Below are 13036 nucleotides of genomic sequence, written 5' to 3'. Positions count from 1 at the left end.
CAGATCCCTCTAGTAAAAAAAAATATTACAAATCCGGAATCTTTCCTGATTTCTTTCATCAGCATTTTGTAGTTTTTGGCATACAGATTATATATGTGTTTTGCAAGATGTATATACCTAAGTATTTCATTTGCGAGATGAGCAATTGTAAACGGTATTTTTTAAAGTTTTGTTTTGTTTTTTTCATTTGTGTGTAAGATTTTTATTCTAATTTGATTTGCATTCCACAGGAAATTACAAAATCCATCCGCTTTTTTGTATAAAAAAGTGACATTTTAATGCAAATTATAAATAAATAATAAATTTGCAGTACAAAATTAAGCTAGTTGCTTGGAGTAACAAGTTTTAAAGTCACCATTTTCTACCTCCATGCTAGGGATAATCTTCTAATTAGTGATCAGCTGTGCTGTAATAGAATAGCCCTGAGACTTGAGTAAACAGAAAAATTGAAGATCTTCTCCAGCCCCAGACCAGCTAGTTTTCTATGCCTTCTCATAGTGGCAAACAGCAACTACATCACCAAAAGTGAGGATCCGAAAGCATAAGAATGACACGATGACTTTGGGGACTCAGGGGAAAGGGCGGGAGGTGGGTGAGGGATAAAAGACTACAGACTGGGCTCAGTGTGTACTGCTGGGGCGATGGATGCACCAAAATCTCACAAATCAGCACTAAAGAACTAACTCATGTAACCAGACACCACCTGTTCCCTAAAAACCTATGGGAAAAAAATTTTTAGTGGAAGCCATAGCCATTTTGCCCTCCTTAATTTCTCTTACAAAATTTGTGTCTCTGCCGTTCCATTTCCGTATGTGAACACGTTTGTCTCCATGCAGACTAACAACAGACGTACACTAATAGTGAACAGTGTCTGTCATCTGCAGTGGTTTCTCTGTGTTATTGAATATGCTTTGAGTCCTGATCACCACTTTGTCTCCTTCCTGACTGATAATCACTGTGGTTTGGTCACATTTTCACCTATCCAGTGGCAAAGCCCACACCTTTGATGAGCCTTCATGTAGTCATCAGAGTTCAGCTTCCAGGCAGCACAAAAAGCTTCCACCATTCTTCCCTCTCCCTGTTTAGCTCCAAAACAAGATTAAAAAAAAAGACCGGAGCAAGGATCTTGGATCTTACTGCCACCACAATTCAGGAGATACCTTTGCCTAAATTTTGATTTCTAATTGTTCAACTGGTCTATAGAAATGTGATTGATTTTTGTGTATTGACCTTTTTTTTTTTCTTGTGGGGAAAACATTCTGTCTTTTACCATTAAGAATGATGTTAACTATATATTTTGTGTAGATGCTTTTTTTTTTTTTTTTTTTTTTTGAGACGGAGTCTTGCCCTGTCACCAGGCTGGAGTGCAATGGCGCCATCTTGGCTCACTGCAACCTCCGCCTCCCGGGTTCAAGCGATTCTTCTGCCTCAGCCTCCCGAATAGCTGGGATGACAGGCATGCACCACCATGCCCTGCTAATTTTTTTGTATGTTTAGTAGAGATGCAGTGCCACTGTATTGGCCAGGCTGGTCTCGAACTCCTGACCTCACGATCCGCCTGCCTCGGCCTCCCACAGTGCTAGGATTACAGATGTGAGCCACCATGTCCAGCCAATGTGCTTTATTAAGGTGGGAAGCTTCCCTTTCATTTCCAGTTTACTGGGTTATTTTTAATGAATGGATGTTGAATTTTGTCAAATGCTTTTTCTGCATCAATTGATATGATCATGTGCTTTTTTCTTTTTTAGACTATTAATATTGTGGATTAAATTGATTTATTTTCAAATATTGAATCATCCTCATGTTCCTGGAAAACCCCTCTTGATGTAGTGTATTGTTCTTTTTATACATCATAGGATTCAGTTTGCTAATATTTTGTTGAGAAATTTGCATCTATGTTTATGAAGAACATTGGTTGGTACTATTCAGGTTATCTTTTTCATCTCAGATGAATTTGGTAGTTTGTAATTTTTCAGGAACTGGTCCATTTTATAGAAGTTGTTGAATTTGTGTGGGAAGACTTGTTCATAATATCCTCTTTATATCCTTTTAATGTTTGGAAGGTTAGTACTTCCTTCCTTCCTGATATTGGTAATTTATGTCTTCTCTCTCTTTTTTTTTTCGATTTTTTTTAATTTCTTTTTTTTGAGATGGGGTCTTGCTCTGCTGCCCAGGCTGAAGTGCAGTGGTATGACCATGGCTCACTGGAGCCTCAGCTTCCCGGGCTCAAGTGATCCTCCTACCTTGGCCTCCCAAGCAGCTGGACTACAGGTGCATGCAACTGTGCCTGGCTAATTTTTTTGTAGAGACGAGCTCTTGCTATGTTGCCCAGGCTGGTCTCCAACTCCTGGGCTCAAGCAATCCACCTGTCTCAGCCTCTGAAAGTGCTGGGATTACAGGCATGAGCCACTGCACTCAGCCCATCAAGTGAATTTTTAATTTTAGGTATTGTTTTGTTCAAGCTTAGATGTTCCATTTGGTTCTCTTATTATAGTTTTTAATTTTTCTACTAAAATTCTCATTATGCTTTTTTTCTTTATTTCTTTCAAAGTGTTAATAATAGTTGTTTTAAAGTTATTTTCTAATAATTCTAACAATAAACATCTAATAATTCTGCTTATGCTTAAATCTTTATTATGGTCACACTTTCCTGCTTCTCATGTCTTTTTATCTTTTATTGTTTGTTGGACATTGTGAAAGGTATGTTGTAGGGAATGGATTATATTGTTTTAATACAAATGCTAACAAATTTTAGTTTGGCAGATAGTTAAATTATTGGCCAATCCACGTGATCTCCACAGATTTTATTGTAGGATTTGTTAGAGTAGGTTTGTTTTGACTTTGTCCTTGGGTCTAGGACATGCGCTTACTCAAGGATATGATTCATACTCCTAAAGCATAGCTTTTCTGGGGTTTCAGCTAACACCTGAGTTGCTTAGGGAGGTATCTCCAGTCTGGCTGAGCCAGTACTCCAGTTTTCCCATCACTGTGTGAATTCTTATATGTCCTTTCAGCCCTCTGTCTCCCTACCCACCTCTTCCCTTGCAGAAAGCTGCTTTCCTCTGAGCCTCATAGAATCTCGTTCTAAGCATGTGTAGTCTAGCCTTTGGCCAAGGCCCCCACTTAGGGAACTTCCACTCCAACTTCTGGGCCCACTCTTTTAGTTTCTTCCTCTCCAGGACTCTGCTCTGAAAATTCCACCTGCCTTAGCAGCCCCAAACTGATCTCTGACTCGTCAGCCCAGCAAGACTGCTGCTCCCTGGCTTGTGCCCCACCTCCCTGTACCGTGGTCTGGAAAGTACCTCCAGGCAGATATCCAGGGCGAATATGCAGCTCCCTTCAGTTCTCCTGCTTTCAAAAATTGCACCCCTGTGCTGTAGTCCAAAGCCTGAAAATATTTTCCTCATTTATTTCTTGCAGTGTTAAAGTTGTTTGCACTGGGACGGTAAGCCTGACACTATCCCATTATAACCGAAGGCAGAACTGTCATCAGTATGTTTTCTTCTTAACTGGTTATAATTGACATACAACAAAATGCACTGATGTTCAATGTTCAGTTCAGTGAGTTTTGACGATCATATACACCCTTGTAACAACCGCCCACTGTATCGCTTTCTTTCACAATGCATTAGTGCTGCCTGTTCTAGAACTTTCTTAAATGGAAGCATGTAGTTTAAACTCCTTTACATCTGGCTTTTTGCTTAGCATAATATTTTTGAAATGTGTGCATGTTGTTGCATATATCAACGGTTCATCCTTTTTCAATGGAGAATAATATTCCATTGCATAAACGTCCCACAGGTCAATGTTTCTGTGTATTGTTTGGATAGTTGCCAGTTTGGGGCTATTATGACTAAAGCTACTATGAGTATACTTGCATAAGTCTTTTCGTGTATGTATATCTTTTGTCCTGGGTAAATAAGTCATAAGGCTGATGTATGTTTTAGCTTTATAAGAAACTGCCAAGGAGTTCTGAAGAACTGTTATACCAGTTTACACTTAAATCAATAATATATTGGAGTTCCAGTTGCTCCACATCCTCACCAACATTTAGTGTTATTGGTCTTTTTGAGACAATAGATGGTTGGATATTTTGCATTTTGCATTGGGTCACCTGAATTTCTCTGATGATTAATGCTGTGAAGCACCTTTTCCTATGCTTATTGGACAGTTGTATATCTTGTTTTGTGAAGTGTCTTTGTCTTTTGCCTATTTAAAAAATTGAGTTATGCTGGGCACAGTGGCGCGTGCCTGTATTCCCAGCTACTCGGGAGGCAGAGGTAGGAGGATCACTTGAGCCCAGGAGTTCTGGGCTGTACTGCGCTATGCCAATTGGGTGTCCGAACTAAGTTTGGCATCAATATGGCGACCTCCCAGGAGTGGGGGACCACCAGGTTGCCTAAGGAGGGGTAAACTGGCCCAGGTCAGAAACAGAGCAGGTCAAAACTCCTGTGCTGATCAGTAGTGGGATCGCGCCTGTGAATAGCCACTGCACTCCAGCCTGGGCAACATAGCGAGACCCCATCTCTTAAAAAAAATTGAGTTATTAGTCTTATTATGTTCATTTGTAGAAGTTTATTGTGTATTCTGGAAATGAGTCCTTTGACAGATACATGTACTGGAGATATGTTTTTCCAGTCTATGACTTTTGAGTTTCTTAATGACTTTATTATAAGGTTTGCCTCTATGCTTATATTTGTCATTGATTTTCTTTCTTTTTTTTTTCGAGATGAAGTCTCACTCTGTTGCTCAGGCTGCAGTGCAGTGGTGCGATCTCAGCTGACTACAACCTCTAACCTCCTGGGCTCAAGTGATTCTCATGCCCCACTTTCCCAAGTACCTGGGATTACAGGCATGCACCACCACACCCAGCTATTTTTTTTTTCTTTTTGTATTTTGTATTTTTAACAGAGGTAGAGTTTCGCCATGTTGGCCAGGCTACTCTCAAACTCCTGACCTCAAGCGATCCACCCCCTTAGGCCTCCCAAAGTGCTGGGATTACAGGCGTGAGCCACCGCACCCGGCCCCTCTACTCTTATTTTTATTATGTTCTTTCTCCTTTTTACTTTGAATTTAATTTGTTGGGCATTTTTTAGATTCTGACTTTTAGATATAGAAGCTTATGTCATCACTTTTACACCTATCTTCTTTTCTAATAAAGGAATTGAAAGCAATAAATTTCCCTCTAAGCACAGCTTTACCTGCTTCCAGCAAATTTTGACATGCTGTTTTTTTAATCATTCAATTCAAAATATCTCAAAATGTGATCACCTTGCAGTATATTCTCTGACCTATGAGCTAATTAGAAATGTATTGTTTATTTCCAACTACTTGAGATTTTCTAAATATCTTTTTCTGAATTTTAACTTAATACCATTGTGGTAAGAGTCTGTGTTCCAGCATCTGATATATCTTGGTAACCACAGGGTATGCTCTTGAAAAGAACGTGTAGTCTACAACTCTACAGTGTTCTATAATATTCATTAGGTCAAATTGGTTGATGGTGTTTTTCAAATCTTTTATATCGTCACTTGTCATATTTACTGGAAAAGGATGCTAAAATCTTCCAATTATGATCGTGGCTTAATTATTTTTCTCTCTGATTTTTTTGCCTCAGGTATTTAAAGGCTCTGTTACTAGCTAATGTCTATTTCAGATTATTCTATAGTCTTGATGAATTAATCCTTATATCATTATAAAACATCCAGCTTTCTTAATGTTTTTCCATTCTTTTACTCTAAATGTGTCTCTCTTTTTTTTTTTTTTTTGAGTTGGAGTCTCAGGCTCTGTCGCACAGGCTGGAGTACAATGGCATGATCTCAGTTCACTGCAACCTCTACCTCCTGGGTTGAAGCGATTCTTCTGCCTCAGCCTCCCGAGTAGCTGGGATTACAGGCGCCCGCCACCTCATCTGGCTCATTTTTGTGTTTTTAGTAGAGACGGGGTTTCACCGTGTTAGCCAGGGTGGTCTCAAACTCCTGACCTCAGGTGATCCACCCACCTTGGCCTCCCAAAGTGCTGGAGTTACAGGTGTGAGCCACAGCGCCTGGCCTAAATCCGTCTGTATTAGGAGTATCCCTCTTGTAAACAGCATATAGTTGAATCTTGCTTTTCCATGGAGTCTGAAAAGCTCTTAATCAAAGGATTCTTACTATCCATCCATCCACACTGCTGTGTGAACATCTGCTCCATGGCACAGTTCTCCTGGGTATGCAGCCTCCATATTTTGCCCACCCATTCTGCCTGGCATGGACCCCTGAGTTGCCTCCAACTCTCCAACCAAAAACGCTGTTGCTGTGAGCATCCTTATGCAGGCCCCTCAGCGGTGGAAGAGTCTGTGTGGGATGCTTGCCTGGTGTGGGATGCTGGTTTACAGGGTTTGCCTATACTTCATTTGACTAAGGATTCCAGATTCCACAGTATGTCTATATGGTGATGGGAATGATCCAGAAGAGAGGAAAAGATGATAAGGAAAGAGTGGGAGACTTGCTGGCACCACTTGCCTGGGTAGGCGAGAGGGGTCAGGACCCACTGCACAAGCGGCAGGTTTGCCTTCACTGGGAGCAGGCACAGTTCAGCTATGGAGCTGGCAGAGGTGCAGACAGCTGGGCCAGGTGCTGGCGGGTGGGTAGGTGTGGGGCGAGGGCTTGGGGAGGTTTTCCTCTGTAGCTTCTATCTTCTCAGGGAAGCGGAAAGCAACCTGAGGATAAGGATGGGGGAGGAGATACTGGAAACTTAAAGGGAAGGAAGGTATGAAATAGTTATCTCGGAGATGGGGAGCATATGTGGACCAAGGAAACAGTGCGATTGCTGAGCGGCTTTCAGGGCACTCTTGTGGTTAGTGAGAGTGGGCAGTGCAGGCTGTCTTGCCCACTATGCTCTCAGGAGAGGCCTGGGTATGGACCAAGCTCAGCACGGGACCAGTGCCCAGCACCATGCCAGGCACCACGGGCACAGGACGAGCTGTGCAGGACAGCTGCTCCTTAAAAGCAAGCTGTGCAGTGGGAGAGGCAGTAGCCGGCAGCAGCCATGCGGGTGATCATGGATCACCACCATCCACTCTGTGTGGCCCAGGGGAGATGGGGCGACGGTGCAGTGGGGAGCGTATGTCCTGAGTCCGTCGGAAGGTGGCGCTCTCTAGTTATGCGAGGATGCTGCTCAAGGTGTGGGCACTCAGTGCTGTTTCAGCCCTAGCTTTATTTTTCATTGTAAAAGTGATGCATGTCACACCAAAAGAAATTAGAAAAATGTTTTTTTAAAATAAATAAAAAAGTAAATGCACCTGAAATCACATCTCCTCCGCAAAGGTAGCCATGGATAGTTAACATTTTTGTGTATTTAAAGAAAAGTTCTGATACCTGTTCCCACAGTCCTGGAGTAGTCTAGCCTCCTACCCAGATGTGAATGACGCCCCTCTGCCAAATGTAGCTGAACAGCATCACCTTAGGCTTTGAGGGCCAAGGGAGGCGCCTTCTCCATTCCTGGGGGAAGTCAAGGAGGACCACATGGAAGAGTGGACTAGGAATGGATCTTGAAGTTCAAGGCTCCCTCATGCCTTTCTTGCTGTCTTTCCCCCTCCCGTGTATCCCCTTGTTCATGCCTGTCTAGAACAAGAGCAGCTCCCACCTTGTCCCACCGTGCAGCTAGCTGACGGGTGGGCACACTGCCAGGGCTGCGACTGGGAGGCCCACCCTGTCGCGGGCAGGAAAGCAGACGCACAGCTCTTGCATGGGCCACTCAGTCCCAGCCCCTCGGTTTGTGCAGTGCACAGCCTGTGTGGCTGTACATGGTAGTCATGCAAGGAGAGTTCTTCCACCCACTGTTTCATCCCATGCCCTGGCATCTGCCCACAGTGCAGCAAGATGGAGGAGCAGGGCTACATGCCTTACCCTCTCTGGTCTGTGTCCCACTCCAGATAGCAGCGACAGTGAGCTGGAGCTGTCCACGGTGCGCCACCAGCCAGAGGGGCTGGACCAACTGCAGGCCCAGACCAAGTTCACCAAGAAGGAGCTGCAGTCCCTCTACAGGGGCTTCAAGAACGTGAGTGTTCCCCATTCCCCTGGGAAAGGCCTTGGAGACCCTGGCCCAGAGAGACCAGGAAACTTCTCCACACCACACTAAATATCCCAGGGGCCTCTAAGGGGCTTATGTGTTGTGGGAACGCTGTCTAGCGGGGGCACACCCCAGAATGGGCATTGCTGAGGCTGCCACGTTCCTCCCTCTGTGTCTCTGCTGCTGGGACAGAGGAGGAAGGTATTGGGGAGCAGCCACTCCCTTCCTATTCACCCCTGCTCCCTCTCACCCCACCCCTGCCCGGGCTTTCTGAAATCCAGGCCAGGGGGCCCCAGCAGTGCCACAGGCAGCGGGCAGCCCCCAAGGGGGTGGAGAAAGGCCAGTCCCGTGGAGCCGGGCTTGGAGCTGGGGGTGGCCAAGTGCTGAGAGGGTGCCTTCCTGCTGCAGGAGTGCCCCACGGGCCTGGTGGATGAAGACACCTTCAAACTCATTTACTCCCAGTTCTTCCCTCAGGGAGGTAAGTCCGAGGCCGGGGAGCCCTGCTGTGTCCCAGTGTGGAGGGAGGGGACCCTCCCGCTGCCCCTTGCATCCTAGAAACTTGGTGCTGCCCCTGTCCTGTGGGAAACAGGGACTGCCAGCCAGGACACAGAACCCCCAGCTGGGGTTGCCTGGGGTGTGGGATTAACCACCAGGCAGCCCCGACACACCCCAGCCTCTTCCTTGCCCTCCCCAGATGCCACCACCTATGCACACTTCCTCTTCAACGCCTTCGACGCTGACGGGAACGGGGCCATCCACTTTGAGGTAGGTCCTCTAGGATTCCTCCCATGTGTCCTGCTCCGGTGGCTGCAGGGGTGAATCCCTGCCCTGGCATCACTCTCAGGGCTGTCGAGAGAGCCGTGGTCCTGGTTGGAAAGGATCTAGTGTGTCACCCTGGGACCGAGTGGATGTGGCTGGCCCTGGACCAGTGAGGTCTGGGGTGTTTGACTTTGCTGGGCTGGCACCACATTCTCAGCCTTTTCTTCCATTCAAGAGTTTTTATGCAGCTCTGCCCGACCAAGGAAGTCCCCGAGGCACACAGGGGTGGTAGTGACCCATCAGGAATTTGCATTTTCAAAGGGTTCAGGGCTTAGCTCAGAGGCCTAGTTTGCTGATAGTGGGATGTGAGACCTCCAGCTTCAGAATTTACTCCTTGTTACCCAGAAAATAGGCCAGAAATATCTAGAAAACATCCCAGCCTGAGCAGCCTCCAGGGCTCATCCCAGCTGGGCACTGAGAGTAAAGCCTGGTGTTACCCCCCAGTGGAAGGAGAAGCCTGTCCCCCACCCAGACAGCTTCCCTGCGGGGGCCTGGCCTGGGATCCTCCCCAGCCCTGCCACACGGCATCATTGGAGAGAGGCCCCATCTGTGGAGCGCAAGACTCTAAAAATAGCTGTAGGCGAAAAGCTGAAACCACCTCTGGGAGGAAAACCTTGCTGAGAGCCGGCCTGATCAATACACCAACAGCTCAGCTTCCAGGCCAAGGGCAGCTAACAGGAAAGCACAGAGAAGCACATGGGGCCAGAAGGCCCCAGCCACAGCGGGTAATAATAACTCGTCGATAAACCTGCGAGGGTTATTTTTATGCCGCAGGCCTGCCGGGCACACTGACACTCCCCGCCTGCCCTGTGACCACAGGACCCCTCCGCTCTGAGCCACACTCAGGGCTCTGCACGTAGAAGCAGTGTTTTCAAATCTTGTTTTCAGCAATGCCTGAAATACCAACCCCACAGCACACAGAAAACACCCGGTCAGCACAGAGGAGCCTAGGGAGGACTCACGGTCCTTTCCCAGTGCCTCTCTCCTGGGGTGCCCTTTAAGAGGCGCCTGAGACTTCAGGCAGTAAAGCATCATTAGAAATCAGTGTAAGGGAGCAGGCAGCCAGGAGTGGTTTTCCTTGTTCTGGAATGAGAAGACTCAGAGGCTTAGCAGGGCCCCCGCGCATGGGCATGGCCGGTGTTCAGGAGGCTCGGAGGGCCCCTCCCCTCCTGTGGCCATCTCCCTCACTCCCCCGAGGGACAGCCTTGTGGCCCTTTAAGGAGGCAGGTGGCAGCCCTTTGGGCTGAGTCTGTCAGTGGCTGAGCTGCGTCCCCTCTGCTGGGCACCTTCTCAGAAGGTCGCTCATTCCTGGCATCTTCCGCACCTTCTGTGGCTTCTCTGCACGTGAAGCGAAGTCCTCTGGCTTCACACAGGTACATTTACCTTGAGGAACTTCTTGATTTCAAAGTGTTCTGCTCTGGAAAGGAGGAGGGTGCAAGCCCCCATGGCCCCATCCCGGGAGCCCCACAGCTGGGATCCCAGTGGTCACAAAGGATACTGCCAGGAGTGGAGGCACTGAATCTGGTCTGGTGGACACCCACCGGCCATCCTCACTGCCAGGCTTCAGCCTCCCACATACGCCTATGGTGCAAGGCAAGCCGGCGTGACACTGTCTGCAATGGTCCTGTCCCTTTCTGTATATTCTTAGAGACAAGATGCATGTTAGTTACAGTTTATGGATTTGGTAAAAGATAATATACCCTCCCTCTCCTCACCAAAAAGAATATCCAAAAAGCCAAATCGGAAAACACGCAGACCTCAGTAGAGCCAAGCGGGCGATGCCATCCCACATCCCACCTCTGAATGGCTCCTGCTCCCATCCCCGCAGACCTCCTGGGATTTGCCAGAGGCAGGGAGCCCCGTGCGAGCAGTGCCACACACAGATTTGCTGAACGCTCTGTGGCCACCAGGGCCTTGCTCATGCAACTTGTCTAGCGTGCTCCCCCATACCTTCTTCCTCTACCAGCAGCAGAGACACAGAGGGAGGAACGTGGCAGCCTCAGCAACGTGTAAAGCTTCCAGAACGATTCCATAGATCTTTGGGGCCTCTCCAGTGCCCAGGATCAAGTCAGGCCCAGCTTGGAAGTTGCATCCAGGCGTAGGTACATCTGGAGGTGTGGCCGCTTCTCTTACCTCCCCTGGCAGCAAACTGCTCCATGTGCCATTGGCCAAGCAGCATCCAGGGCAGTGTGAGGGCAGGCCTGCGAGCTTGGCAGCCACATGCACCTCCCAGCCCCTCACCGAGCACCTGCTCCGGGCTCTGCTGGCCGGCCCTCCTGTGCGCTCTGGTGCACCTTCGCCTGGAAGTGTGCTGTGTCCCTGCCGGAGCCCTCACCCTGCCTAGGCCCTGCCATGGGGACGGCTGTAGTGCAGAGGCTGTGGATGTGACAGGATTCCTACACTTTGGCATTCAGTGTAGGTTGCACTGTGGGTAGTCAAGGAATTTAGGACCAGCGTGCACTCTGACATGGGCTGGCAGGACTTGGGGTCATCTGTGTGTTACCTTTACGAATGGAGACTAGCCAGTGGCCTAACGGGACATTCCCACCATCTCCTAATACTGTCACTACCATACCCAACACACTGAGAGAGGCTAAGGGACACTGGATGGGGACATTCCTCAGTTGCTAGCAGCGGGCGCTGCAGCTTCTCCGCCGCAGACCGACAGACCACCTGACAGGCCATGCCAGCTGAAGACAAGGTGGAGGACAGTGGTGCCCGCCCAGGGTCCATGGGAGGACACTGTCCTCCACGCTTTTGCCGCCCACTAGGAAGGCCTGTCTGACCCGGGGCTTCAGGGATAACTTAAAATCTTCACTAGTGTGTAAACCATGCCCAAGCTTCAGTGGTTATTACTCCCTAAACTTGGCCATAATAGAAATGTAACAATATTTCTCCTTTGTTTTTTAATTTTTAATTTTTTGTTTTATTTTTAGACAGGCTGGAGTATGCTGGCACTATCATAGCCCACTGCAGCTTTGGCCTCCTGGACTCAAGTGATCCTCCCACCTCAGCCTCCTGAGTAGCTGGGACTGCAGGCACATGCCACCATGCCTGGCTAATTTTTTTATTTTAATTGTTTAAGATGCAGGATCTCACTGTGTTGCCCAGGGTAGTCTTGAAATCCTGGCCTCAAGCCATCCTGCTGTCTCAGCCTCCCAAAATGCTGGAATTGCAGATGTGAGCCACAACACCTGGGTGTTTCTCCTTTAAAATATTTTCATTGTCTGGGTGCCTATAATCCCAGCACTTTGGGAGGCTGAGGCGGGCAGATCACCTGAGGTCAGGAATTTCAGACTGGCCTGGCCTACATGGTGAAACCCTGTCTCTACTAGAAATACAAAAAAATTAGCCAGGCGTAGTGGCAAGCGCCTGTACCCACAGCTGCTCAGGAGGCTGAAGCAAGAGAATCACTTGCAGAGGGTGCAGTGAGCTGATAATGTACCACTGCACTCCAGCCTGGGGGACAGAGTGGGATTGTGTCTCAAAAAAATTTTTTTTTCATTGTCTTCAGTTTTGCACACACATGACTGGAGTCCAACAGATTCTCAGGGTGCGCGTGGGAAACCAGCAGGTGACCACCTTGTCTGCTGTAGGCAGGCGCCAGTGCTTGTTTTCATGTCCCCAGGAGGCTCCTTTCACTTTTCAACCCCCTGCTGTGAGAATTTGGCACTCCCTCAGACACACACCTTTCCCATCCCCCAGCCCCCCACCCGTCCCCTAGGAGGCTGAGGTGGGTGGATCGCTTGAGCCCAGGAGTTTGGGACTGCAGTGAGCCCAGCTTTCCAACAGACTCTAGGCTTCAGGTTGGATAAGGCCTTGGTTTACTCTGATCTGTGAACTGGAGCCCTCGCTGAGCTTGCTGTCCACTGCGATGATGTCTCTTTTCCTTTGCCTACAGTTAACATTGGTTCTGATGATTCATTTGCCTGGCGTTCTGTGACCTCATTATTCATTTAAGCCCAGGCCCTTCTCCAGTCATCTGAACCCTCTGCCCAGCATCTGCCTGAGGAGGTCCCCACAGCCTGCCACGGCTCCATCCTCGCTGGGGCCTGGTGCCCTCTGGGGCCTCCTCCCATCTCTGCTGGGCTGGGCCTCCTGGTTCTGGGATCCCTGATCTTCCTCTCCCTTGCTTCACTCTCTGTGTGTTCAGGGGCTCACCACC

At 48.2% G+C, this 13036-nt stretch overlaps 1 protein-coding gene and 1 pseudogene across 2 annotated transcripts in view; one reads left to right on the top strand and one right to left on the bottom strand.

The window, feature by feature from the left end:
- Nucleotides 1-13036, top strand: part of KCNIP3 (potassium voltage-gated channel interacting protein 3) — a 98648-nt gene that overhangs the window by 79289 nt on the left and 6323 nt on the right. For both annotated transcript variants that reach the window (XM_012438322.2, XM_012438323.3), the window contains 3 exons: nucleotides 7916-8040; nucleotides 8461-8530; nucleotides 8747-8817. In XM_012438322.2, coding sequence (XP_012293745.2) covers nucleotides 7916-8040; nucleotides 8461-8530; nucleotides 8747-8817 — 266 coding nt within the window. The remainder of the gene's footprint in view (nucleotides 1-7915; nucleotides 8041-8460; nucleotides 8531-8746; nucleotides 8818-13036) is intronic.
- LOC110568444 (fatty acid-binding protein, brain-like) lies at nucleotides 483-1066 on the bottom strand (annotated as a pseudogene).

Source organism: Aotus nancymaae, unplaced genomic scaffold (assembly GCF_030222135.1).
Source record: "Aotus nancymaae isolate 86718 unplaced genomic scaffold, 86718_ANA_hifiasm-v0.15.2.pri h1tg000030l, whole genome shotgun sequence".
Lineage (NCBI taxonomy): Eukaryota > Metazoa > Chordata > Mammalia > Primates > Aotidae > Aotus > Aotus nancymaae.
Note: the sequence above shows the minus strand (reverse complement) of the source record. Positions and strands in the feature narration are given on the sequence as shown.